The sequence below is a fragment of the Lichenostomus cassidix genome, chromosome 1Aa, assembly GCF_008360975.1.
Source record: "Lichenostomus cassidix isolate B80296 chromosome 1Aa, HeHo_3.0, whole genome shotgun sequence".
In the NCBI taxonomy this organism is placed as follows: Eukaryota; Metazoa; Chordata; class Aves; order Passeriformes; family Meliphagidae; genus Lichenostomus; species Lichenostomus cassidix.
In genome coordinates this window covers 19,205,070-19,231,792 of record NC_139480.1, presented here as the reverse complement: position 1 = coordinate 19,231,792, position 26,723 = coordinate 19,205,070, and the positions used below count along the sequence as shown (strand labels likewise).

At 38.8% G+C, this 26,723-nt stretch overlaps 2 protein-coding genes across 5 annotated transcripts; both read left to right on the top strand.

The window, feature by feature from the left end:
* The first annotated feature begins 4,380 nt into the window (after positions 1-4,380).
* On the top strand, positions 4,381-7,964 carry LOC146443270 (secreted frizzled-related protein 2-like). Its single transcript, XM_085079290.1, has 4 exons — positions 4,381-4,667; positions 5,202-5,374; positions 6,226-6,318; positions 7,396-7,964. The coding sequence occupies exons 1-4, from the start codon at positions 4,381-4,383 to the stop codon at positions 7,704-7,706; spliced, it is 864 nt and encodes a 287-aa protein (XP_084935416.1). The 3' UTR covers positions 7,707-7,964.
* A 1,345-nt stretch (positions 7,965-9,309) lies between these two features.
* On the top strand, positions 9,310-26,611 carry HDAC10 (histone deacetylase 10). 4 transcript variants are annotated; one of them, XM_085041727.1, is made up of 22 exons: positions 9,347-9,430; positions 9,512-9,652; positions 10,380-10,453; positions 11,291-11,425; positions 11,741-11,837; positions 12,483-12,580; positions 12,661-12,765; positions 12,963-13,031; positions 13,659-13,785; positions 14,267-14,332; positions 14,694-14,753; positions 15,128-15,217; positions 16,452-16,558; positions 18,509-18,576; positions 19,060-19,330; positions 19,969-20,059; positions 21,485-21,570; positions 22,060-22,113; positions 22,740-22,824; positions 23,270-23,455; positions 25,184-25,343; positions 26,050-26,611. In XM_085041727.1, exons 3-22 carry the CDS (start codon positions 10,389-10,391, stop codon positions 26,073-26,075), a joined length of 2,046 nt encoding a protein of 681 aa, XP_084897853.1. In that variant the 5' UTR covers positions 9,347-9,430; positions 9,512-9,652; positions 10,380-10,388; the 3' UTR covers positions 26,076-26,611. The 4 variants fall into 4 exon arrangements, with proteins under 4 accessions (XP_084897860.1, XP_084897850.1, XP_084897856.1 ...); XM_085041734.1 differs by having other exon boundaries at positions 9,310-9,652; positions 10,380-10,449; XM_085041724.1 differs by having other exon boundaries at positions 9,310-9,652.
* The last annotated feature ends 112 nt before the right edge of the window (positions 26,612-26,723 follow it).

The following is a 26,723-nucleotide window of genomic DNA, read 5'->3' as shown; positions in this document are numbered from 1 at the left end:
CTCTACCTCTGCTGTTTTACAGATACCATATGTGGCCTAATTATTTTTTTAGTAAAGCAAATTTTAAGTAAATCCTGCCCTGCAGAGTAAAGATGTTAGTCCAGCAAACCTTTCATCAGAGCAAGGATCACCTCTCCCCTGCCTCCTTTTGTGATTCAGGGTGCATGGTTACAAGCTTTGATCTTCGCCTGGAAGCCTTGCATCTCTGCAACTGGCTCCAGATAAAAATGACTCCAGCCAAATATTGCAACAAATGTTAAGATTAAAACCAAAAATCCCCACATCTGCAAATTTGCTCTCAAGCCCCTGCTTTCTTTGAAGAAAATTTCAATCCTGTTTCTTACTGGGCTGTGATGGGTGGCTCCTGGTTAATCTCTGTCTGTCTCCCTGGTAACAGTCAAAGGAGAGGACACAGAGGTGGGCAGGGACTGAGCCTCCAGCCACTGTTCCTCTTATCATGGTCCATCAGCAGGTGTCCTTTCCTCATATCCAGGAACAATAAATACAGCCTGTGGCTAAGGGAACCACCACACAGCTTTCTTCAGAAGTCTCAAAGACCAGTAGCTGGACTCCAGGTTTCGAGACATGCCTGCTCTAACTGTATGCAGGCACTGCAATTGCCATGATAGTTAAACTGATCTTTTTTTCACTTTAGTCAGTCTTTGTTCAAGCATGCACTACAGACATATATTACTACAGTATTTCTACAATCAGACATACTGAGCCATCATTTTTTGTGCAATCTGAATGTTTAGCTGGTGTGGCAACAGTAAATCACAGTTTACTGTGTTCACAAAATCAATCTGCGTGTATATTTGCTTGATGTTTTTTCCCCACTGTGTAAATGAGCAGCTGCATATTTACAAAAAAAAAAAAAAAGGAGAACTGATAGAGCAACATGGGTGCCACAGGTTATGCTTCTGCCAACATCTGACTGACCTGTAGCACTCTCCAAGTAATGGCAATCTACTCTGCATGCTCACTTTTAATAACTGTTCTGCAAGACTCTTGCTAAAAATGATAAATTATAATGACTTGCTGTCAAACCAAGTTCAAAGGTAACATCTGCTCATTAAAAACATCAAAATAATTTTCCCTTACTTAATGCATTTTCCCTTACTTAAATGTGACCTGTGAGTGTAGTGAAAAGGATGTCAAATTGGTATATTCCTTAAATGTAAATGATGACACTGAAAATGGCACAAGGTAAGGAATTTGACCTACTTGAACCAAGTCACTTCCAGAAGAGAATCAGAAGCTCCCATAAATTATTCTCTTTCCTGACAGAAAATGGCTATCAAAAATGACTGAATTATGGATAATGATCTGGCTTCAGATCCAGCCTTGGACCCAGTGCAGTCATGGGTGTCCAGCAAAGGCATTTAGGCACATTTTTCTCCTGAAACTGGTGACAATTCTTCAGCCCTTGAGTCTACCAAAAGTCAGCTCTCCAAAAGCAAAGCATCAAAAGATAGTTGGATGCCTCTAAGACATAGCTGCGGCTAACAAAAACTTTAAAGCACAGCTCTGCAGTGGCTCAGAAATTACCTACTCCCTGGGAAGCCTGGCAGGACGCTGACTCAGAGATACACAGTTATTTATTTCTAAGACAGTTCCTATGGAGACTAAGTTTGCCAGGATAGGTATTAGCTCTTATTAGATGATCTTTGTCTCACATGCTCTCATTTCGCTTGCCTCTGTTCTGTCCATCAGCTGAGACTCAGGGGACCTCTCCAATCAGCCCCACTGGCTCACAAGGCAGCACACACGGTTTTGGGTAGAGCCAGAGCTCGGCCAAACACAGGCCTGGCATGGGCTGGTTTCATGCACTGATGGGAAGGGGCACAGCAGCTCTCCTCCTGCAGAGCAGCACCAAGGGCACAGCTAGAGCTTCAGTAACACCTCATTACCTGGAGTGACAAAGCTGAGTCAGGTTTTAGGATGAATCGGGTTTTCTTGTAGGTTGTGAGACAGTCACTGAGAAAAACACAGAGAAAAACATCTAACTAATTGAGAGACCAAATACTCTTCCTTACTCTATGTTTTATACATGGAGTATTATGCGTTTAGAAATCTGCCTGTAATACCATGCTCTACATGCAAGAGAAAGGCTTCTTTCACCAGAGATCTTGCCACCTACTTTCAGATGGCAATCAGATGAGAGAAATATTACAGAAGAATATCTCTGGAGACCGAGAGGAATTTGATTAATTTCATAAAATTACAAGACGACTTGGTAGAAACATCAGCAATGTGGACAGGTGCAGGAGCCTGCTGGATAAAGGGGAACACTCATCCAATTTCACACCAGTTGCTGAATGCCAGAGACAGTCAGGTGAGAGACATCATGGTGTCTGCAGCATCTCTGGAGCCTGTGTGAGCTGAGCTCTGTGCATGGGGCAGAGGTGCCTCTGCATGGGAGGTGGAGCTCATGGTTTTGCTCTGGGCACACGTGGGATCCAGATGGCACCAGGAGTTAAAAGAGCCTGCACAGCTGGCTCAGCCTGCAGACCTGCCACTCCTTGGGTTAAGCAGCTTCGTGCAGTCATTTCACTGCAAAATGGTAGCAAGAGCAGCGGTGTGAAAGTGTGGCCCAAGGACATACCTGCATAGATTTAGCAAGAATGGGACTTTTACTGACTTTTAGTAAGGCTCTAACTTCTTAAGAAATACATGGAGCACCTGTCAAAGAGAAGTTATCATCAGGCCTAAGTCAGCCTGGTTAGGTATTCAGTTCCTCTGCTTTGAGGTGAGATAATGGATATAGAGAAACCACATTTGCTGGGATAAAACACCATTCTGGCAACAAAGCATGAAAAGAAAAACTGACAGTTTTTTAAAATATATTTTTAGTTCCTGGGACCTTCCATGCTGTAATTTTTTTCTACTTATTTAAACAGATACTGTAATTTTACCAGTAGCTTAGAGTAAAGAAGGCAGGTAAGGAGGAATCAATGGGGGGTTGTCTTTAGTTTCAAAAAGGCTGGGATTAATAACCTAACATTTAGGTATAAACATGTAAATTATATCTAATGCATTGTCTCAGTGTGCTACATCTCAGTATAAACACAAAAAGCTACCATTTCTGAAAAAAATGTATTTCAATCTAGCATCAGTAATAGTTGATGATACAATATTATGAACATACTTATTTTAGCCTAATATCCAAGATAGATATTATACAGTAAATCCACCTATTAATTTCTGCTAATATTTCCACTAATATTTCATGTAACCAGATGGGGAAATAAATTTTTTATATTAAAAGTTACAGAATTCTGAATGAGTACTTTATCACTCTGTTAGCTGTTAGCACAGCTCTTCACTATGGAGAAGTTGGGAACCAGTTAAGATGAAAAAGGGTCTGAGTAAGGTGCAGCTTACCTATTATAAATAGAAAAGTCAGATAATGAGTTAAAAAAGCTGAAGATCTAAGCAAAGCATTTTGTGGAAATTTTTAATTTAATGAAAATATTTTTTTCCAATTAGTTATAGGTGTTAATTTTTAATATCATTTTTTGGTGCTATGAACAGAAAAAGTACACCTCTGGTATAATTTGCTTTCATACAGTTTAATGTAATTATAATGTATTAATAAATAGTTGAAATGCTGCATTATTTGAGCAATTTTAAATGTAGGCAGCTTCATTCAAAAAAATATGTAATTACTTTTCTCCTGAATAGATACAGATACCCACAACAGTGTTACAAATTTAATTCTGTATTTTCAGGTGTCTATTAGAATTAATAGAAGTTGGGACCTTTAGCATGTCACAGAATAGGGATCCGAATTTCCAGTCAAAATACTCAGTTAATAACAGAAGTCTGTGTCTTTTATAGTGCTTGACCAAAGAAAGTGTCTCTTCTACATTGTAAAACAGTGGAAGAGACAAGGGCCATTAGCACAAGCAAAACATTTTCACTTGATAAGTCAGTCTGGGCTGTTTTTTCTGTCATGTCAGCAGTGTCTGAAGACAAAGGAGGCACAGCATACCCAGGAGACAGCATGTCTGCCCAACCCTGTTTCTGGGAGATCTCTTAATTTGTTTTTGAATCCACATAGCAAACCTTAGAGGTGTCAAAATTTAATATGCTGCATAGAATGCTGCAGCCACTGATACTGTGGGGCATGTGAAAGGCTGTACCAAATCAGTCTCCTTGGGAAACGTACTTCTATACTTTTTCTCCACCTCCCTGGCTGTCACAACAATCCCTTGATTATGCAGTAAGACCTGGTCTTGTCTCGAGTGATTTGATAAGCAGTTGATAACCAACAGTTCATTAAGCTCTTGGGATATATAAGGCACAAGGTTTTCAGCATGCCTGTGCACTTGGAGGGTTTGACAGCTCCCTGTACAGCAGCCCAGGAGCCACTGGAAGATGTTATTCACTGCAAAAATACTTGTTTTTGCAGTGAGTGGTTTCCTAAGAGTGGCAACAGGCTTTGACATTGGATTATCCACAAAATGTGTAATGATACCCAAGGAGATGGGCATGTGCCACAAGATTGGATACTCTGAAATGAGACTTCCCAACCTGATGGGACATACAAGCATGGCAGAAGTTATCCTAAAATCCACCACCTGGCAGCACCTTGTACACACAGACTGTCACCCTCACGTGAGGACGTTCCTGTGCTCCCTGTTCGCACCCATCTGTTTAGATACGTAAGTACCACAGCACAGTACAAAACTCCAGCCTTTATTTGCAAGAACAGGAATGAAATCAAATGCATGTTTATAATAATCTAAAGGTGATCTCCACTTTTTCTGAAGTAATTCTGTTAGCCTTTTTGTATTCATAAGAAAAAAATACTGAAAACTTTTTCCACTTCAACTTTAATTTACATTGGGAACACGAACGGTGTTGTCAAAGGATATAATGTTTTATTTTGTTACAGCTGAACTTTATTCTTATTCATTTAGGGTTGAAGCACCTACTGGGAGTAGAATCAGGCTCATACTGAAGCTTTTCTCAGGTTGTCAAAAAAGCATTTTAAAAATCATAACTAAATATTGTAAACTCAATCCATACACAGACCGCTTGCATAATTTGCACAGCTGCTGCTTCTAGAATTATATTATTATTGAAGGAGGTGAAATATCAGCGAAGATTATGTACTTTGCACAGGAATCACTGTTGCAATAGTTTCTGATATCACGGAGTTAACTGACTGAGCCTGGTATTTCTGCCCACAACAGGTTTATCCATCCTTGCAGGAGTATGTGTGTTGCTGTCCGTGACAGCTGTGCCCCTGTGCTCCTCTGTCATGGACATCCCTGGCCTGACAGCCTGGACTGCGATCGATTCCCTGGAGATGAGGACATGTGCCTGGCACCTCTTACTAAGGACTATAAATACATGCATAAAGGTAGCTGGAAGATGGCTGAGGGGAGGGTGGCCATACCCTGTGTTCCAGGGAGATACAAGGAGATACTAGGGACACTGTTCCCAGACATTCTGTGATCTTGTAAATGGAATTAAGTCTACCTTTTCTACCTTTCATGTTCATGCAGATAGGTGGGAGAGTGCCAGTGTTGGCTGTGTAAGCAGACCTCTGGTGCTGTAAGTCAGCAGTGCAGCAGGCTCTGCTTTGATAGTGGAGGAAAGCAATGAACTCTGCAAAGCTGTGGGCAGTGTCATACCCACAGCAGCACACCGTGTTTGAATTTTCACTGATAAATTTATGTATACAACAAGTTGGTTCTCAGATCAGCTTAGGAAAGTTGTCATGATTTTATCTGATTTTCCTTAAAGAAACATGAGCTATCATGGCGTTAATGTTCAAATCTTCAAATGCCCTCACACTTTCTAACTTCTGGGGAAGAGTAGGATTCAGTTGCAGCTAGCACACCCAAATTCATACATAGTCACAGTCTTAGAGCAGCTGAACCCAGAGTGACTGAGAGAATCAGCCACCTAACTAACCCCTTACCACCCACTGTAGCTGTGTTAAAAATAATACTATATTTGTTGCTTTATTGGTTGCTGATGATTGAGCTTGTCAGTCCGAGCAAGGACTGAATGTGCATGGATTAAACTCCTTTCCATCCCTAGCCATGTTTTCAGAGAAGTGACTTTTTACCTATTACCTATTATCACTGGCCTGTTGTCTATTTTCTCTGTCATCCCTGTGGCTAAACAGTGGGCTCTCAGCTTTGACAGCAGAAGATTAAATCAAATTATTCTAAAAGATAACAATGAGACTTTGTAATTTCTTATCAGTTCTACCAAAGCCTGCCTGCCAGACTTGCCCAGCTGTGGAGGAATTCTTTACACACAAAAGAGTTCTCGAAGTTTTCTGTGACAGTAACTTTGGTAAGTCCTTGCTAATGTAGCTGGTGTTAAAGAGACTAACGACTCTTCGTCTAAATGCTTTAAAAATAGGATTACAGTTAGTGTCAGTTTCTGCAGGAATTTCAAAGGATTAAGAGTTTGGCTGCTAACTTAACTTTAGCTGGTTTCCAGAACATGTTCTTTCTAATCTAAATATAAGGAGGATTTACTTCGCATGAAAGATTTACTAATTATCTAGTTTCCAACCAAATAGCTGTTCTGGTCTAGTTGACTACAGTGTAGTGCAACATGCTTTATGGAAAATATTTCTCTCAAAAGCAGCCAAATAAGCAAGTTTGCCTTTTGTTAGCATTTAAACTCAAAGTAAAGCTTTGGTGTTTTAGAAGTGTATGGTGTATCCTTCTACTTTTGTGCACAAATTTTTTGTGATACCTAGCTTACTGAAAGGAGACTCAGAAAATCATATCAGTAAAAAGAATTCTTACCTCGAGTTGTGTTGGAGTGATGAGTGGAGTTTGCCCTAGAGACCTCCTGGATAGCCCTTTGATGTCAGTGCAAAGAATTTCAGGGACTTTGGCTAGCGTTAGATCAAGAAATACAGAGAAATGTCATAGTAAAATGTGTTGGCGGAGTCAAGTGGGGTAGGTAGATGCCTATAATGAAAAGGGAATAGCTCAAAAATATCTCTCAGCAAGCTATTTTTGCCTAAGGATTCCACACATGGAGAAAGTGAGTTTCAGGAAAATTACTTGGGCAATTGCTGGGTAGCCTTGTGATGCAAGAACAACACAAACAGCTTACAATATGTAATTACCCAAAAGTCTGACATAACATGGTGATGGTAAAAATAAATTTGTCACACTTGTGAAAAATTTTTTTCCTAGTCACCTAATTTAATGGAAAAAACCCCTTTTCTACATAAACTTGATTTCTCAAAAATGTTTTAAACTTTATACTGCTGCTAGAAAAGGCCTCATCATGCTGTGTCAGAATAAATTATTATCATATTTTAAAGGAATTATCCTGCTTTTACTGCTAGTGTTTCTCTCTGCATTTGAGAAATGGAGTGACTAGCTTTTTCTTTTCTTTTTTCCTTAGCAGTGAAAGTAAAGCTGTCCAAGAAGAGACCAGCATTAGAGGACCAAGAGTATAACATTGAATGCCAGGTAGAATTCATTACCCAGGGCTCACTCTTGCCTTATGAAACTCAGAGTATGATACAACAGTGGCTGCTAATTAATGAAAAATGTACAGAGAGGATGACTCCAACCCACCGTCCCATGGTGTATCTCTTTGTGGGGAATATTGAAGAGGGCATCATTTTAGTAAACCAGATTTATCGCTGGCAGAGGAAGGACTCCCAGCTGACTTTGGCTACTCAGAAGTGGAGATACCATAAATGTTTGTAAATATTTATCATGTTATTTGTAAAAAGATGATTATACTTCTCATGCCAAACCTATCTTGTAAATAGGAATGTATTATAAGTTGAATATAAAGCTTTAATTTCCTTTTAAATTTTATTGTAAGTTGAACTTAAACCTCAGTGTTATCAGGCTTCCTTTCTGTAGTGTTACAGCTACTCTCATCCAGTTTGAACCTTGACAGCTATGGATAACTATTTCTTTGAGTTATGATTTTAAAAAAAATTGTAATATGTTCAAAAACTGGCATAAACCAGTTTCAAATCCACCGGACTGCTTTTAAAGTGTTTGTCTATACCACCCACTCTACCATTTTCTCCAGTTGCCTAAACTTTCCCTCGCCTAATGTTTCACGAATCCACCTCATTTTCTCCCGGTGATGGTTTTTGAAAGGAGGCAGCCCTCTGCTGGTTGCTTTGCCGGAATCAGAGTGAAATAAAGAGTGGAATAGTACCTGTAAACACGGTATGGTTGGCCCCAGTCGCAAGAAGATTTGGTTACTGGGTGTTATAAATCAGATCCCTGCTACTGAAAAGTCCCTTTTCATTTTCAGACACATTACAAAAGTCAATGTATAAACTTCACCAGTTCTCCAAATGATCTGCGGGGGACTAATGGAGTCACAATATTTAAAAAAAAAAAAAAAGTTTAATATTACAGTAGGCACATGATTAGTATCTTCATGGTCAGTGCAATACACTGACATTAAAGACTACATGAAGATGGACAGAACTCGACTTAATTTTAGTTTTATAAGTGTGAATAACAAACACAGTAACAGGTGATTGATGATACATAAATTAGAAACTATTTCAGTAATACCATGCTTATTATGATCATATTTTCTTGAAACAAATGTGGGAAAGTTTATGGGCAGTAGATTTCTAAAACCTACATCTATAATGATCTGGGTTTCCAATACGTTGCCCAAAAGTGCAGGTTTGTATCAGGTTCTCGAATTTGATGACACCTGTTCCATCACTTCCTACCATGAGCTGGGAAACCAGTGGAAACCGAGGGACAAAGCGGTCAGAAATGAAGCTGTGAGCACACAGGGCCGGCTGCCCCTCGGACGGGCAGGAGAGACATCAGCGCCCGGGCTGACCTGCTGAGCCACGGCACCTGCGGAAATACAGGAGTAATCCCTTTACTTATTTTCTTTACGTCAGAAGGTACCACAGCCCGGGGCCGTGGGTTGTTTTGCTCTTGGGCCAGTTCCACAGGAAAACCCTTCCAGCGTTTGGGCTCCCCGGGCACAGCCTCAGCGCCCAGGGCCCTCCGGCTGGCGATGCCGCTTTGCCAGCCCCGCCCGGCCCGGCTCGGCAGCTCCGGCACAGCGCGGCCGGGGGAACCCAGCACCGGCATTCGAACCGCGCTCCCGGGGGAATCTAGCACCGGCATTCGAACCGCGCTCCCGGGGGAATCCAGCACCGGCATTCGAACCGCGCTCCCGGGGGACTCTAGCACCGGCATTCGAACCGCGCTCCCGGCGCGCCCGGGGCAGGGAGCTGCGCTCGGCACACCCACAGCCGGGCCGCGGGGCCGAGGCGCACCGCCTCCCGGCCCGGCCCGCCCGCCGGCCAGGCCCGCCTCCTCGCCCTCGGAAGGCGTCGGCCGGGTACGAGCTGGGGTGGCTCTGTGAGAGGCTGCCGAGGGCTGCTGGGCTTCCCGAAGGGGAACGGCGGAGCGGGGCGGGCCCGCGGCCCAGGGTACGCGACCTCCGCGTCTGCCGTGTGATCGCATCCGCTGGCCGCGCGTTGCCTTCTTTATCTCTCCTCACTGTCTCTCAGGGGTTTTTAAAAGACCGATAAAGTTTTAAGCGCAGCAGACCGCTGTAGCTGTTCGGCGCGTGGTGTATGAAATCCTGTGGCTCGTATTTAGTGGCTTTGTAGCTCAAGTTCTCTCAGCAGCGGTTTGGCCTCGCCCCGCAGGTAGGTCTGTGGCGTGGAGGGAGGAGGCGGCCTGTGCTCGGAGCCGGGCGGGCCGGGGGGCTCGGGAGGCAGGGTACCCCTGCTCCGGACAGGCAGCGCTCGGGAAGCAGGGTACCCCTGCTCCGGACAGGCAGCGCTCGGGAGGCAGGGTACCCCTGCTCCGGACAGGCAGCGCTCGGGAGGCAGGGTACCCCTGCTCCGGACAGGCAGCTCTCGGGGAGGCAGGGTACCCCTGCTCCGGACAGGCAGCGCTCGGGAGGCAGGGTACCCCTGCTCCGGACAGGCAGCGCTCGGGAAGCAGGGTACCCCTGCTCCGGACAGGCAGGCTCGGGAGGCAGGGTACCCCTGCTCCGGACAGGCAGCGCTCGGGAGGCAGGGTACTCCTGCTCCGGACAGGCAGCGCTCGGGAGGCAGGGTACCCCTGCTCCAGACAGGCAGCGCTCGGGAGGCAGGGTACCCCTGCTCCGGCCAGGCAGCGCTCAGGTCTCCAACACTCGGGTACTGTGAATCCTGCCTGCCCGCACCCCATTGCGCTGCGTGCAGTTCTGTCAGTCTGAGTCCCAAGTGTTCTTTGATTTCATTCTGTAAGTACAAAGTCTAAAGTGCAAAACTGCCTTGCAAGCAGGTATGCTCTGTACTTATATTCTCACTTGGTAGTGTAATAGTAACCGGTGTAAGTTTACGTTTGATGTGAAATATGTGTCATGGGATTTTTTGTTCTGCTCAGTCTGTAGCAATGGCTTCAGGAACAGCGCTGATTTATGATGAGGAGATGACCACTCACAAACTGCTTTGGAGTGAGTAAGTCACTGCTGTTTTTATTAATAGATTCTTACTAGAACTTGTGAGAGCAGTACCAAATAAATGCATGTTTTGTAAATGTAATGGGAAGTACCTAGTGATAGGTACCCTGTCATTTTCTGAGCGAACAGAAAATCTTTCCTTTAGGAGAAAAAAAATTACTTTATTCCCAATTTGTATCTAGATACTGTAATGACAATCTGAAACTGGATTTGAGAAACTGTAGGCATCCAGTCTGGGAGGCATTAATAAGAAGTGTTAGGATAAGGCATCTGAGTAGCCCCTGAAATGAAGTATTTTAGCTAATTAAATTGTTTGTAAAGCTAAAGTATTATTGATCTTGGAAAAAGTATGTAGATAGACTCACTCAGCTGAAACCTGTCAATTAGACTCAGTTAGAAATTAGTATATTACTTAAATTTGTATAAATTAGAGCACTTCCTTTGCAGTGCTCAGAGTAACGATCCATTGTTGTCTTCTCTCTCAAACCTACTTCTCTGTTCACCTTCATTGTAACCTACAGCTTTTAATTTCAGCATTCCCATGTCTGTAGTTAAGCATTGCAACTCTTACCAGTGAGAGAGGAAACAAAAAATGATGCTATTGTATTGGTTTATTCTTGGAATTTTTTTTGCTTACATATTTTAGAATAAATTTCTGACTCAGTTCCAAAACAGAAAGTATTTAAAGATTTTTTTTTTTTTCTATTTACTCTCATGTGCTTCTTTTAGGGTAATGAATCTTCTTACAATAGGGAGTTAAAAGCTAGGCTTCATGAAGTATATTCACCTGTTCTCCTACAGTATTATAGTAATATAATTATTGCTTATTTTTTAGTCCCATTTGTGATATTGAAGTGCCAGAAAGACTTTCATCCTCCTATGAGCAGCTTAAAAGTTACCATCTTGTGGAAAGATGTGTCCATGTGCCTGCCAGAGAAGGAAGTGAGGAGGAGATCCTGTTGGTTCACAGGTCTGAAACTTAACTTTCATTCAGATTAATTCAAGGAAACAGCAGATCTCTAATCTCCAGATCATATTTTGATCCATCTGAAAAGAGTGCTCCAAAATTCAATGGTGTCCATTAATTTTAATGGAAAATGTGTCACAGTGTTGAGTATGGTGTAAGTGCTGAATTATGAATCTGCTGTTCCACTAAACCTACATTTTCACTCTGTGCGATCTTAAGCAAAGAATGCTGATTTATACATAGGAATAAAAGTAAACTTCTAAAAAATATTTGTAGTTGCTTACTTAAGTGTTGTGTTAATCTCTCTCTCCCCTTCAGTTCAGAGCACTTGGAAGTGGCAAAAAGCACTCAGACAATGAATGAGGAGGAGCTGAAAAGAGTGTCTGAAAATTATGATGCTTTTTTCTTTCATCCGGTGTGTAAGTTAAACTGCTTCCTCTATTGGGAGTTACAATTATTTGTGTTACTGCATCTGAGTGGCATTTTTCTAAGTAGAGGAAAATCAAAAATACATTTTTTGCTGCTTATGTAGTCTTGCATTTATTTATGTTATTATGGTTATCTGTTTCTAGTTTAGTATAATTCTGTAAATTGGTCAAGTGTCCTGTCATCTATTTTGTGGTTGTATCATACCAGTATAACGCACTACTCAAATTCTGGTTTTATTTTTGTCACTTAATATCACTGCAGACCATTAGTGACCTGCAAATCACATTTTGGTAATAATTGCTCTTAAGTGTTGTGCTATAAAATGAAGATGAAGTCTTCTGTGTTATGTTTCCATAGGGTTTCATTCCTTATTTTCTAAGATGCCTTGTTATTCCACTCAATGCGTCCATCTCATGTTTTTTAACTGCTCCACAGAGAAAATTCTTATAAAGATTATCGTGATCACTGGTAATCCTAGGGGAAAGCACATTGAAATCTGTGTTGCAAAGTTCTGTTTCAACTATCTTCATACAGCTTCAGTGGAGTAGAGTTAATGTGAAGACAGTTTACTGATGGGATGCTAAAGCATGTCATGCATGCTGGTTTAAGCTGATGAGTTTCTCCTTCTCAGAGCACTTACCACTGTGCCAGATTAGCAGTAGGAGCAACTTTGCAGCTGGTGGACGCTGTGATGTCAGGAAAAGTGCGCAATGGAATGGCATTAGTAAGGTAAGAAAATATGTGAGAAAGTTTTCACTTCTTAGCAAAATTTCTTTCGTTGTGAATGACTTCGTAAAACTTTGGTTCAGGCCTCCAGGTCACCACAGCCAGAGAAATGCAGCTAACGGGTTCTGTTTGTTCAACAATGTCGCTATTGCAGCAGAATATGCAAAACTGAAATATGGTCTACAGAGGTAAGTGCATGGTTGACTCCAGAGACGTTTTTCATATGTAAACAACAGTTAGACTTTGTACTGCTTTAGATTAATGTCTAGAGTTTTCTGGATGTCATGTTGCTTTTGGTTCAGAGCAACATCTTTTGTTGATAGCTTCTGTAGATTAAGGTGCTGTGGCTCTTCCTCTGAATGTTTTCTTTTACTGATCTGTACAGAATCCTGATTGTTGACTGGGATGTGCACCATGGGCAAGGAACTCAATATATATTTGAAGAAGATCCAAGGTTTGAAGGATTTTTTTCTTCTTTAATGTCAGCTGTTTAAAGATTGACTGCTTTTATAGAGAATAAGATTTCTTAAACTTCTGAAACTTGCAAAACATTCACCTTGCTATTTTAGTCTCTCTGTTTTTCACTTGTTATAAAATAGAGGGAAATACCTAAATCAAAATATACTGTAAATCTGTTCTGCATTAAAGAATAACAAACAAAATGAGCAATATGGTTACCTTGGTTTGCCAGTACTCAGATAGTACATCTATTCTCTATTCATAAATTTCTCAGTTAAAGTCTTCAAGTAGTAGTTAAATAAAATACATGGGTTTTTTTTTTTTTTGTTTTTGGAAAAGCTACATAAGTAGGTTCTAGAAACAAGTCTCCTGTTCTGAAAATTCTGTGTATTTGATCTGTATGGAGTGCATGCCTACAAGACATTTTTAGCATGTTAATTTTTAGGTTAATTTTGGCATAGGACCTACTGTACCACTTTTCACAGTCTAAGTCCTTTGAGAGAACTAAGAAGAAAGGACAGTTTTATTTTCTTGCTTTCAGGCAATACAGTCACCAGGTTCAGGATATAAAGTAATTTCCACAATCTTTTTGTCAAATAGGACTTTTTAATTTTTTTTTCAGTGTTTTGTATTTTTCTTGGCATCGCTATGAACATCAGGAATTTTGGCCATCACTCAAAGAATCCGATTATGATGCTGTGGGTCTGGGAAAAGGAAAAGGTTTTAACATAAATTTGCCTTGGAATAAGGTAAATATTGTTTACAGCACGACAAAGCAAGTGCAATAGCTTTGTATCTCATGCTTTATGTAACACTTTCTGAGTAAGTGCACTGCTGCACTTGCCTGGCAGATGTCTTACACAGTGTATATCCTTCCTGTCAGGGGAATGTCTGCTGGAAAATATGGCTTAGAATGTGATAATGTTTGAAAGATAAAAGGTAGAGAAAAACTTACTCGCTCATTTTTACTTGAATATCTTGCCTAGCCATCAAATCAGAAAGTGTTTCAAGAGATGGTTACATCTGTCCTAGTTCAGCAGAGAACTGTAACTCATTGAGATTAAAAATGGTGGGTATTTATGCACTTTACTTATGTAGAGGTTCTTTTACTGTACTTCATAAGTTTCCCTAATCTTTAACTTTTCCTATCTTTCCCCAAAGTCTTGAAGAACCTTAGAAAATTTGTCATTCCAACAGGAAAACGTGACCAGTGTTTCTCATATTTTTCAGGTTGGGATGGGAAATGCAGATTATCTTGCTGCGTTTTTCCATGTGTTGCTTCCAATGGCTTTTGAGGTAATTTCTTACTGCCAAAGAGTACTTTCTAAGTGTTTCTTAAGCAGGTACCATTGAATATTTTACAGGAATGCAGTAATTGCCAGTAGCACAGTTAATACATTTATTCTGCTGGTATGATGTTGCCCTGATCAACTGAATAGTATTTATGGAATTTTAGCTTTTAAATATTCAATATAATGATCTGCAATTTCTCCAGCAGAAACAGAAATAGTGTAAAAAGAAAATGTATTCAAGGAGTATCCTTATTGGTGCTCATATTCTAACTGAAATAACAGCTGATCATGGTACAGTTGAAATCCCGTACTAAATTGAAAATATGACTTAAGGATGTGCTACAACTGTCTCTCTTTTATAACAGTTTGATCCTGAACTGGTTATTGTCTCCTCTGGATACGATTCTGGAATTGGTGACCCTGAAGTAAGTAACTTGTGGTCTTTGTGTTGTCAGTTATGAATCTATTAGGAAAATATTCCTCCTGCTTTAATGTCCTGTGGTTGCAAAGTGGAATTCACTTTGATCAAGATAAAAATACATGCTTGAGTCTTTAGGCTGACCCAAGTTCATTAACACTACAAGAAGACGTAAAGAGAGATTATCCCATATGTGTAATTACTGTGTTGCTTTTTTCACCTTCCTTAAATGCAGTTGGTTCAGCATTCTGTTTCATATAATGAGAGGCAAATGTTCTGGTATTCTAACTCAGACTTGGGTATTTCAGTTTGTTTGTTTGGTTTTCTTACCAGTGTTTTTGAATCAAGGTGTCATCTCTTAAAATTTTTTCTTTGCTTTAGGGTGAGATGAATGCCACTCCTGAGGTTTTTGCCCACCTGACCCATTTCCTGATGCAGTTAGCTAATGGAAAGCTGTGTGTCATCCTAGAGGTAAAGGCTTTTAAAATGTACCGCCAGGGGAAGGGTCTTTTATTAGAACTGTTTAGGGTAAACTAGAAGCTAGGAAGTGAAACTTCTCAACAAAATAATTTCCTCTTTTTATCTTTCTTTTGAGTATCAGAAATTCAAAAATGGCTAAGATTTGACAGCGGTCTTACACTTTAGAGTTTTAAAGCAAAGGAGCCATATGCTCATCATTCAGAAAAACATATCCTCCACAAATCTGTTCAGTTCTTGTGAACAGTGATTAGTCTACTGCTCTTGACAGTCTCAAACTTATTAAATGTATTTAGTGAACAGGCTGTTTTTACAAGTGTGTCCTATTCCCAGAGACTTTATAAAACCTTTACTCTAAATATACCCTTAGTAATGGAGGACTTAGAAAATTCCCTCTTATTGGTTTAAAGACTGTATGCAGGCTCTTTAGGAGCTCTTTTTTATTCTTTTTTTAAAACAATTAAAATGTTTTCTCCTTTTGAAATCTAGACTTCAACTCCCTATTTCTGCTGCATGTTAGAAAACTGTGGCTTTTCAAGTAAATAAAAGTGTGTGGAAATATTGCTGCCAACAAGGTCTTCAAGAGTGAACTGTATATTGATTGACTCACTTCACCTCTTGTTTTGCATGACCTTTCTTCCATCATCCTTCTCTCTCGCAGGTTATTAGACATATTTTTGTCTATTAGCAGAAGTGCACATAAGCAGTCACTCCTCCCACCGATGGTGTGACTGCTCCCTAGGTGATAGATAGCTTCCTGCTTGCCACCTGCAGTCTTAAATCCATCTTGTTCTCCAAATTCTGCCAAACTATTAGGCAACCACATCTTAAAAGTGTCAGGCTGTGGGAGATTTCTCTTGTACAGCCATTTTAGAGGACTGTGATAGCATTTGCCATCTAAAGAATCTTCTACAAGGATTGTGGAAGATGGCATGTTGTACATGGGAATGGAGAAGGCATGTGTTTTCATGGCAAAGTAATTACTGATTTCTGAAGTTACTTGAACTATGATGAAGTGAGTTCAATCATGAGATGCCAGTGAAGTTTAGCAGGTAGCTACTAACTTACTGTTTTCATATTGAAAAACCATGTACTTAGATATACTTGTATATCATCCTCTGTTTCTGTAAATACAGGTATATTTCAAAAGTATAGTTTTTTTTCTATGTTGCAATTCAGAGAGATGTTGAAAGTACTTGTCCCTTATTTGACACAAAATACTTTTTAGGGTGGATACCACTTGAAATCATTGGGTGAATCAGTCTGCATGACTGTAAAAACTTTGCTTGGAGATCCTGTACCTCAAATAACGGGAGAAATGGCACCTTGTCTAAGGTAAGCATATAAAGAATTTTAGAACACCTAATGTGTTTATCAAAGAGACTAAAGACATGCATGCTTTGGCATTTTGCTGAAGTAAGGTTTTAACATGATAGTTTATAATATATTATTTTCCACTTTGGATAACTTGCATTTTTAAAAAGTCATCCAAGGTACAGTTTTATATACTTTTGTTTCTGAAATTATTTCAAGTTGTGAGATCTTACAGTATAAAACCGTAAGTCATTTTATCCTTAGACCTTTTTATCCTATAGAAATCCATCTCACTCAAGGCTGAGATAATCCTGCTGTAATCAAGGCAATACCAGTTAACTACAGCCAGTATTTGGGAAAGTATGCAACTGCAAGGATTAGTGCTTCAGATCCCAGGGCCCCTTCAGTTGCTGTAGTACAGCAGTAGCTGGGGCTAACCTTTCCCTCATCAGTGAGAGTTGAAGCTATGAAAGAGCCAGTCTTGATGAATACTTGTGTTTCTGGAATTTGGAGCATTGAGGCCTGGGGTCCAAAAGCATTTGACTATGTAGAGCTGTACCAACATAACTACATTTCAAGTCTAACTTCTTTTTAGAGACACTGTGTTTGCACAGTGGTGAATCTGACCTAGTAGAGTGTTCTGAACCTTGGGCCTGAATCAGTCTCACATCTAAAGAGCGTCTTTCTCTCTACCTGTCTGTACTATCTCCTCCACATCTCCATGTTCTGTCCTCCATTTTTCTCCTACCTCAGTAGCTGTCCTGTGCCTTTTCCAGCAGAAATGCTCCTCATGCACTTTGGTGGCAGTAACTACCAGTTGGCTGTGTTAGGTTAAAACTCAGAGGTTAGATCAGTCAGGGCAGCAGTGTGGATATACATAGCCTGTGGGCTGAGTTGCATTTGGTAAACTGATGGAGCAAAGCTGGTTCTGCTCCTAGCATATCCCATAAGCCCTCTGTGTCCTCTTTTTCTTCTCTACCAGCTGTGGTATCTCAGGTTGCTATCCATCCTATGTAACAGAGAGTTGATTACATACTTACCCAATATATCAGTCCAGCTCTTGAATGCTTTACAAGTAATCTCCAAGTAGGTGGAATTTCTTCTGGATTTAATATGACCTGAATTATCAGTCCTGAATATGGACTGATATCAGTCCAGCTCTTGAATGCTTTACAAGTAATCTCCAAGTAGGTGGAATTTCTTCTGGATTTAATATGACCTGAATTATCAGTCCTGAATATGGACTGATATCAGTCCAGCTCTTGAATGCTTTACAAGTAATCTCCAAGTAGGTGGAATTTCTTCTGGATTTTATATGACCTGAATTATCAGTCCTGAATATGGACTGATATGTTGGGTAAGTATGTAATCAACTCTCTGTTACATAGGATGGATAGCAACCTGAGATACCACAGCTGGTAGAGAAGAAAAAGAGGACACAGAGGGCTTATGGGGTATGCTAGGAGCAGAATAACCAGCTAATGTAATAGGACCATTTGCCCATTGTGCTGCATATACCAGTGATAATAAAAAGGAGACTTCAACACAAGGCATAGCAGGGTATGTGATTTACTTGGTTCCTGAACAGATTGTCTTGCTTTTGAGTCAGTCAACTTAAATCTTTACATTGTGTAGATAAAATCTCTTGGCAAGTCATTGACAGACAGGAGAAATTTTCCCTGAACTCAGACAGGTGTGCTTCCTCCAACAGCAGGGTTGGGATTTCACTCAATGTGTAAATGTGTGTACATGTTGTATGTATTCTTCACTTTTCTTTTTTGACTTTTTAATATTTTCAAGCAATTTTCCTGTTGACTCTCATTCTCTTTATCTTTCTGTTTTGCATACCTGGAAGAGATCAGAGTTTGTTCATTTTCAGTTGGAATTTTTGGTTTTGTTTTTTTGTTGAGGTAAGTTACGAATCCTCTATTTTCATCATTGCTGATACTATTAATCTGGTTTCTTTTGTAGTGCTGTTGAATCTATTCAAAATGTGAGAGCAGCACATAAACCCTACTGGAAATGGTTGACGTATGAAGGTAGCTTCTCTTTATTCAAACAAATGTTATTGATAAATGGATTTATACAGAAATTGAAACTTATTAAAATTAATACCACTGGATTAAAGTGACTGAACAAGCAGTTATTCATCAAGTGACTGATGAAGCAGTATGAGGCTTCATTCAAGGTCATGTCTTCAGCTGGTCTGAAAAGAACTTTCTGAAGCTGGCAAATACTAAATGCTAAAAAGTAGTACTCTGATATCTTTGTTTGAGGATGCTGGTTTTTGTGTCAGAAATATAGGCATAAGTTTTATTACAATATATGACCTTTCACTAGATTAGAACAAATGTAGTAACACTGAAAAAAATAACATCTGTGTCAGATAACATTATAGCTAGTGCATGGGAGTAAATAAGCATACTATTAATACAGATATATTCTATTTTGTAAATAAATATATCCAAATATGAACACATTGCTTTTAAACTAATACCTGTGAAACCCCTCTTTTTCTCTAGATACATCATTTTTACAGAATTTGAGCACCAAATCACACTTACTAAAGAAGGCTAATTCAAATCCCTCTACAGAACATGAATCTAAGATAACTAACAACAACAAAACCGTCAAAGTAGAAAAGTTTTTGGAATTGCACATGAAAAATATTCTATTTCCAGTGCCTCCCATCAAAACAGCAACAGGAGAGCCTGAAGGTTCAAAACATTTTCTCCCTGCACATGTTCATTTGGTGAAGGAAATGGATAAAACTGAAATAAAAGCTCTTGTCAGGTTGGTCCTATTTATTTAATTTTCAACATAATTAAGAGGATGAGAGGTCTCTGTACAGACTGTCATCTAGCTATTTGTCTGCCATGGTCATCTTTTTGGCTTTAGACTGCTCAATTACAGCCAGAATTTCTTCCTTTGAAAAATAAAGACATTTATGTTGTATAGCATTCATAGGCTGAAATCCTTTAAAGAGCTAATTAGAGTACTTTTCTCTAAAACTCTTTCAACTGTGATAGGACTGCTAATGCAAAAGTATTAATTTAGAAAGAGATTTTGCTAGGAAGCTGTCTTAAAGCTTTGTACTCAATTTTATCTGGAAAAAATACCAAACTGCTCTGATTTGAGAAACTCAATGTTTTGTCTTGTCTTCATATAATTTTGACAGAACTCTGTTTCCTGAACATCATCAGACATATTTTTTTCTTTCCAGTGCAGCATGGAGATAGGTTTAGGGAGCAGAAGACTGTCAGGCACCAGTGTTGTCATCTTTCTGCTAGAGCTGGGTTTCTGACAATCAGTGTGTAGCACCTATACAAAATGTACCCCATTAATACTAATTGCAAAGCACTTTATCAGTGTCCTTTTCAAAGACATTATTGCCTGTAACCTAGTTTTTCTTAATATAATTTATTTTACAGTGCCTTTTATGCAGACCTTGTGAAAGAGGACAAAACTTTGCTCTCTCTTGGCAGTATGTTGGCGATCCTAGATAAAATACTTAAGAAAGAGGTAATAATATATTGCCTTGATCTTGGAGGGGAGGGGTGGAGTTTGACTCCTGATTTTTTGCTTCTACTATATTTCTGTCTAGATATTAGTTGTTGTTCATCTCCCTAGTCCACTAATCTCAGCTAGAATGTGTTTAGCTATGAAAGTGAACATGCAAGATGAGAAAACAACTATTCAGGGATAGCTGTTAACCCCAAGCCATCTTTCTGATGATATTTGGGCAAGTCATTGTCCAGACTTTCTGTATGTAGTCACAGAATAAGTCTTTAAGAACCTTCTCATTGCTCTCTGACCTACAGGGGAGCCAGAAAATAACACTTCTAGTTGAGAGGAGCAGAAGTTGGTGTATCAAGCACCAGTGAGCAAGAAATCTGAAGAAACGTCTCAAAACTTTCTGTGTCTGAATGTGCAAAGTTTCCACAGAGTAAATTTTGACTTACATGTGCATGCACACACACACACTCTTTAGTGGTGTTTTCAGCAGCTCTACTCTATGCTGTGATTCTGAACAGAGTAATTCTAGTTCAATATTTTGATTCTTGCAGGGCCAGGAGTGAAGAGGGTGCAGGCTTAGAGGGTGCATCTTTGTATTTAAGTGTAAATACTTGGAGGAGCATAGAAGAAAAACTGCAAACACGTTAAAAAAATTACATCATAATAAGTCACTCTTCCTTTGAGTGAAAAGCTCTCTTGAAAGTACCAGACCTGCAAGGAAGAGTAATTACCACAATGGCCTCTTCCTTCTGAGACATCTTGCTGTTGGAAGTCACACATGTAGATCTTGGGGACAAATTTCTGACATTGTAAACTGCACATAGCTCCAGGAGAGCCTATAAATAGACTTTTAAAAATGGTTACTAGCAAAAAGAAGTAGAACTTTTAATGAGTTGAGGATGGAAGTTAACTTTTTGTGCTGACAAAGAGAAGTGAGAAGGCGAAACATCTTTTTGCTTAACTTTCATGTAGAGTTCAAAGCACTACCCACAGCACAAATGAACACTGAAGGGTTGACTGAACAGTACTGTAATTGTATTTTCCAGAAAAGAACAGATTGCTAAGGTTAAAAGAAGAGTCAGAATATTCAGGAGCAACCTCCTTTTCACAGGGCATATTTTTCTGCTGCAGTTTGCAGACTGTCTAGAGATCCAGTAAACATGGCCTTCTCCTGGAAAAGCTATTTTTACAGTTGCCTTTTAGTACAGCACTGTATTTTTGAAATAATAGCGCAATTTATGGCATAATAGTCAAATATGGCCTTTCTGTAGAGAATGAATTAATAACATTTTTTTAAACCTTTTCTTCTTGTTCCTTATGATTAAAATCCCTTGATACACATAAACAAGGAAAAAATACAGTTGTTGCACTTAAAAAATGACATGATCTTTGCAGCATTAATTGCTTCTAAATGAAAAATGTTTTTCGTAGGTGTGTAATGGAATTGCAGCATCACCCACAGCTGCTCTTTCTGCTGCTGTTGCACTAAGACATTCCGTTCGTTTTGGATTTCAAAGGTAAATTTGTATGTTTTGCATTTAGAGACCTTTTACATAATATTAAAATCAGATACTAAGTGTGACAAATAGGGCAAATTGTCTCTGAAACTTTGATTTTAAAACAAATAGCGTGTCCCTATGCATAGCATTTTCAAAATGTAATCCAGATAACAGTGTGTATGCCAACAAAAAACCTTTTGCCTTTCTAAAGGCAAAATATTTGGAAGGATGATTGCTGTGCTAGCCTACACATTCTTTGTCAGATTTCAATTGGTTTTAGCCTGAGGACAATTTCTTGATTTTGTTTTTCCTCCCCAGTATTTGATGTGAGAAATGGGGCTCTCTTGAGCTGTCCTAAATATGTTTTATATCTATTTTTAATGGACCTTATTCAGAAACATATACATTCTTTTTAATGCTTTCAATCTACATGCAGACTTTTATACAAATTGCACTAACTGAAATAAAAATTACTTGCAAATGTATATATATTTTTGTTTCCTGCAGAGTGCTTTGTGTATTTGTTGGAGACATGCAGATCATACCAAACACAGAAGATGGGTGAGGTCTCTCTTGCATTAGGGGATACAGTCCCAAGGGCTTTCTAAATGTTCCTAAGTGTCCATATGTGTGATGAAATCTGCACTAAGGAATCAGTCATGAGCTGACATTCATTAAGTTTAGCTTGAGACATAATACAAAACATCCCCAAATACATCTTCAAAGATAAAGTATTGTTTCTAAATGCTACTTTATGCATTTAGTAGTAGATTTAAAATGTAATCCTTCTGTATGAATTGAAATTTAAATTGTTATTGAAAATTGAAAATAAAACGTAATAAAGAAGGAAATTATTAATGATAATAGGATCTGTGTGCCCTATAACTGCAGGAGGCACATACTGCTGATGCAGAGTTCCTTACTGAATGTCTTCTTTACTTATATATAACTTTTTTCCACTTCCCTTTTTTCTTAGAAGGAATTTGCCAATAGTCTTTAATCCTCTTTTTAAAAATACCATAAAAATATTTCAGTTTTAATTGTTTACATTCTGGCATGCAGTAATGTAAATAGTTATTTGCTCTTGTATTATGAATTAGCATTTAATGAATGATGAAAGAAAATATCCCATTTTTATCCCATTGGGAAATATTGGTTAAATACTCAAGTGTAGTTTTTATTTACAGAAAAATGCTCATCATACACATCTGTGAGAAAGAACAGTCTGGAAAGACCAGCTCCAAACACTGCATTTCTCTAAACTGGAAAGAGGTAAGATTCATTTTCTCGAAACAACATAGGAGAAAAACTTATTAAACTGAAATACTAGACTATATTTAGAAATTTTTAAAATGACATTGAGAATTACACCCCTTACTCCATTTTGGACCTTTGAAGTTTTTTTTTGCCTTTTTTTCCCCTTGCCAGGGTACTACTCCTTCACAGAGCTTTAGAGTGAATTAGAATGCATAGGTTTGAGGAAACCTTCCATAGTTACTGCACTTCATCTTCAGCAAAGCAGAGTTACAGTACGAAGACACTAAGGAAAATCTGAATAATCCCTCATGTTTAATATAAAAATTGCTGGGAAAACAGATCAGTATCCTGTTTCCTGGGACAATCAAAAGCTTTTTGAGCTTCACCTCTCTATTTTGTTTTATATCTGGGAATTTGGGGCTTTGTATTTGTGCTAACCAATTTCTTGCTGTTATTAAAGGATGCTGAAGGAAATGATTTCTTTGCTGCTGTACTTGGATTCATTCTTCCTGTAGCATATAGTTATCAACCAAACTTAACATTAATAGCTGTTGGACCAAACAGGAATCTTGGAATAAGTGGGATTTCTCTGCTTGTTGCTTTACTACAAGGATTAGCTGAGTCTCGAATTTTTGCCATCATTGAGGTAAGAAGTGGTGCCAAGCTGTGGTACTTCCAAGTGTCTATATTTACCCTGTCTTTGGTACCCCCGAGTTCACAGCACAAACTGCCCAAATTTCTTTCTGTCCTGAGAACAAGACAAGACACAGTTGCACACCAAGCTGTAGGCAGCTGTCAGCAGCCTGCACAATGGAGAAGCTGAGGCATGAACACAAGCCCATGGTTATAGCTGTGGACCATAGAAGTTCTGACAATGTGCCATAAGTTCCATTTTTATCTGGGATCCACAGCTCAGAGTTGTCTCCTGAAAAGAGGCACTTCTGTCTGTTAAATCATCTGGCTTCTTTCCATCAAATGTGATTGAAAGCAGCCTGTTGACCTGTTCATAACAGACCACTAAGTTTTCTCCCCTGTCCTGTGCTTTGTCACACATGACTTCCAGTGTGTGGAACATAAATCAGAATGGCACATACCTTTCAAGTGAACTTAATTGTGAGAATACATAACTGAGGGCCAGTCTACCCAGCTTTGTGTTTCTGGTAGAGCGCACAGAGAAGAATATAAAAAAATACAGGGAACCTTTCCTAGGCTAGCTTTTTCCATATTTTACCACATTAAGAAAGCCTAAATTTAGGAGTTGGAGGCTGTATCCAGACCAGTGATCAGTGCCAGTGAGCGTATCTTCCATGAATTTGTCTAATCACATAAAGAACTCAATTTACACTCTTGGCCTCTCCAGCATCCTGTGGTTTTGAGAAACACAGCTTCTGTCTTTGATCTGTGAAACAGTAAGTTTTGGTTACTGTTACACCTTCTAGTTCTTCTTCAATGAGAAACAACAAAAAATTGTTCATGTATGCTTATTCTAGTCTGTTCCCCAGCAAGTATCCAATTAAAGCCATGCTATTCATTAAGCTGCCAGTTAAATGGATTTTGACATAATTTATTCTGTAGTTTTCTCAAATGTTGTTTAATTTACAGTGCTGATACATAAATTGTCTAAGCAAAAGTAATTTGTACATTGATATGCAGTATCCATAAATAATGTATTTGTACATTACTAATTAGCAGTATGAAATGGAGAGAATTATTGATAGTCTGAATTGTAAACTCAGACAATAAAAGGATATTAGGCACACATGCTAAAAAAAATTATTGATACTTTTATATTGGTACCCTGCAGGTAGTTTCATAACAGGATCATGATTTTCTAATGCACATGCTTGGCTTTTTAGAATACTTGAAAACAAAAATTCTCTCTTAAAAACAAACTAGGGTTACAGTCCTCCAAATATAATCTTCATATAGCATCAACATTTTAAAGTATAGTGTCTGCAAGAAAATTACATTGATTTAAACTGTGAGAAGTACAAAAGAGTAATTTCTTGATTAAGCAAAATATATCACTATTTTCTACTCATAGAAGGTAAATGGTGCTTGAAGTAAGCAAGTTCAGCTCCCCTTACATTATAATATTTTCTGTCCTTAACCAAGCATTATTTCTTTTCAATCATAAAGGGAAAAGTGAGATTCTTTCTCTACTTGAAAGAAACAAGTTTTACAACAGATAAAAGTTAATTTACATTTTTCAGAAAAAACTCCATTTGAACACATTTTTATTTGAAAATGGGAGGTTGCTCATTCTTGCTACTAATAATAGCAATTTAATTACAAGATTTTGTTTTAAAATATTTCATGTATCATTGAAACAAAGACAGCTCGGTTCACAGGGGTATTTTTTCTTCCTAATTAGGACACGGAAGTAAATTTAATGCAAACTATAGCCAAAGCATTAGTGGGTGCTTCTACACCTCCCTTTGGAATTTATGTACCTCCTTCCCAAGAAAAACTAAATAAAATAAAAACATTAAGAGACCAGTTTCAGCAGGAATGGAAAATGCTTCAGTGTTCAGGTAAGTTGTCTGATTTTATCTTAAACTCTTACATAGTATAAGTTTCTGAAAAGATTATTTAATAAATACAGCTGGGTCCTGTAAGTCAGTGGGACATTTAAAGTCAGTGGGAGCAGATTAATGTGAAAATGGTAAACTCTGAATGCTTCTGATTCTGCCACTTGAGCCACAAAGCACCAAATTTCATAGCATAACAACTGTACTCTTGGGACTTCAAAGACTGTTACTCCAAAATTTTGGAATGAAATTACCAAAACAAGTGCTTAATGAGTGGGTAACAAGATAGGCCCTGGCTCTGATTGCTAATGTGTTTTGTGAATATAGTGCCAAACCAGGTGATATTTTTATTTGTTTAACTGTCCACAAATAATTTCATGTAACTGAATAGTGATTAGTTATGCTGCAAGTACAGTCACAAAGAGCTGAAGATTGGGCACTGCATTTGTATAGGAATCAGGTTAGACAGGTATGAATGTTTTCAAGCCTACTTGCCTAGAAATGTTTGTCTGCTGAATGACTCTTGTTTTCAACAGAAAAAAAGCAATTATAAAGGTGGGCATCTCTCGCTAAAAGAAAAGTCCATGCTCTCTTTCAGAAGAAATGGCCAATACCAGGGGTGTGGTTCCAATAAAAATGTTCTTGTGGGGTCAGGAATTGTGGTATGAGCTTGATTAATAACTGGTTTTCTTATTGCTGTTCTTTTCAGTGAAGGATGGAATTTCAAGAAATTGATTTCACTTCCAGAATCATTTTACAAAGCAGAAGAAAAAGAAAATATGAGGACTTCACTCTGCCCTTTTTTTTCTAACATAAATTGTCTATATAACAAACTCCAAATCTCCAGAGATTTAGTAGTGGCCTAAGGCTACATCATGTAAATTCTCAAAATTAAACAAACATCCCAAGGCAGTAGCCATGGTATGCCTCGTTTTGTAGTATCCCAGATATGATTTAGGGATCATGTTCAAGAGCACTTTTCTCTTGTTCAGAAGTGACTTCAATAATTTTACCTTTTGATTTCAGACACTTCAAATTATGTTTATACTGGTTTTGCTACTGGGATCAACTTTATACAGTCTGGAATAATTAAATCTGTCTTTGCAGCTGTCTTTTTTAATTGTTTGCAGTGGTTCCCTTCTTGTTTGTTTTGGTTTTCAGATATTGCTGGAGGGGCAATGGTACCCATCCTTGAACATTTTGAAATTAAAATCTTTTTCAAAAGAAAATAAAAGCCATGTGAAAGATTATCACTAAGAAGAGCTGAAGAACATGATGATGTTGTGTTTCAGTTTAGAATTCTTTAAATTTCTAAATCCAAAAAAGTATTTAAATTGGAAACTGGCCCATGACCAAATTTTAGCTTCATCACTTTTCCTTACA

What these genes read in the sequence shown, in the direction of transcription:
- LOC146443270 (XM_085079290.1), top strand. Translation starts at nt 4,381, where the DNA reads ATGTTATTCACTGCAAAAATACTTGTTTTTGCAGTGAGTGGTTTCCTA. An exon ending in GCACCCATCTGTTTAGATAC is followed by an intron (nt 4,668 to 5,201) that starts GTAAGTACCACA and finishes TGCCCACAACAG; the next exon opens with GTTTATCCATCCTTGCAGGA. An exon ending in TAAATACATGCATAAAGGTA is followed by an intron (nt 5,375 to 6,225) that starts GCTGGAAGATGG and finishes ATTTCTTATCAG; the next exon opens with TTCTACCAAAGCCTGCCTGC.
- HDAC10 (XM_085041724.1), top strand. Translation starts at nt 10,389, where the DNA reads ATGGCTTCAGGAACAGCGCTGATTTATGATGAGGAGATGACCACTCAC. An exon ending in CACAAACTGCTTTGGAGTGA is followed by an intron (nt 10,454 to 11,290) that starts GTAAGTCACTGC and finishes CTTATTTTTTAG; the next exon opens with TCCCATTTGTGATATTGAAG. An exon ending in ATAAAATACTTAAGAAAGAG is followed by an intron (nt 20,060 to 21,484) that starts GTAATAATATAT and finishes TGTTTTTCGTAG; the next exon opens with GTGTGTAATGGAATTGCAGC.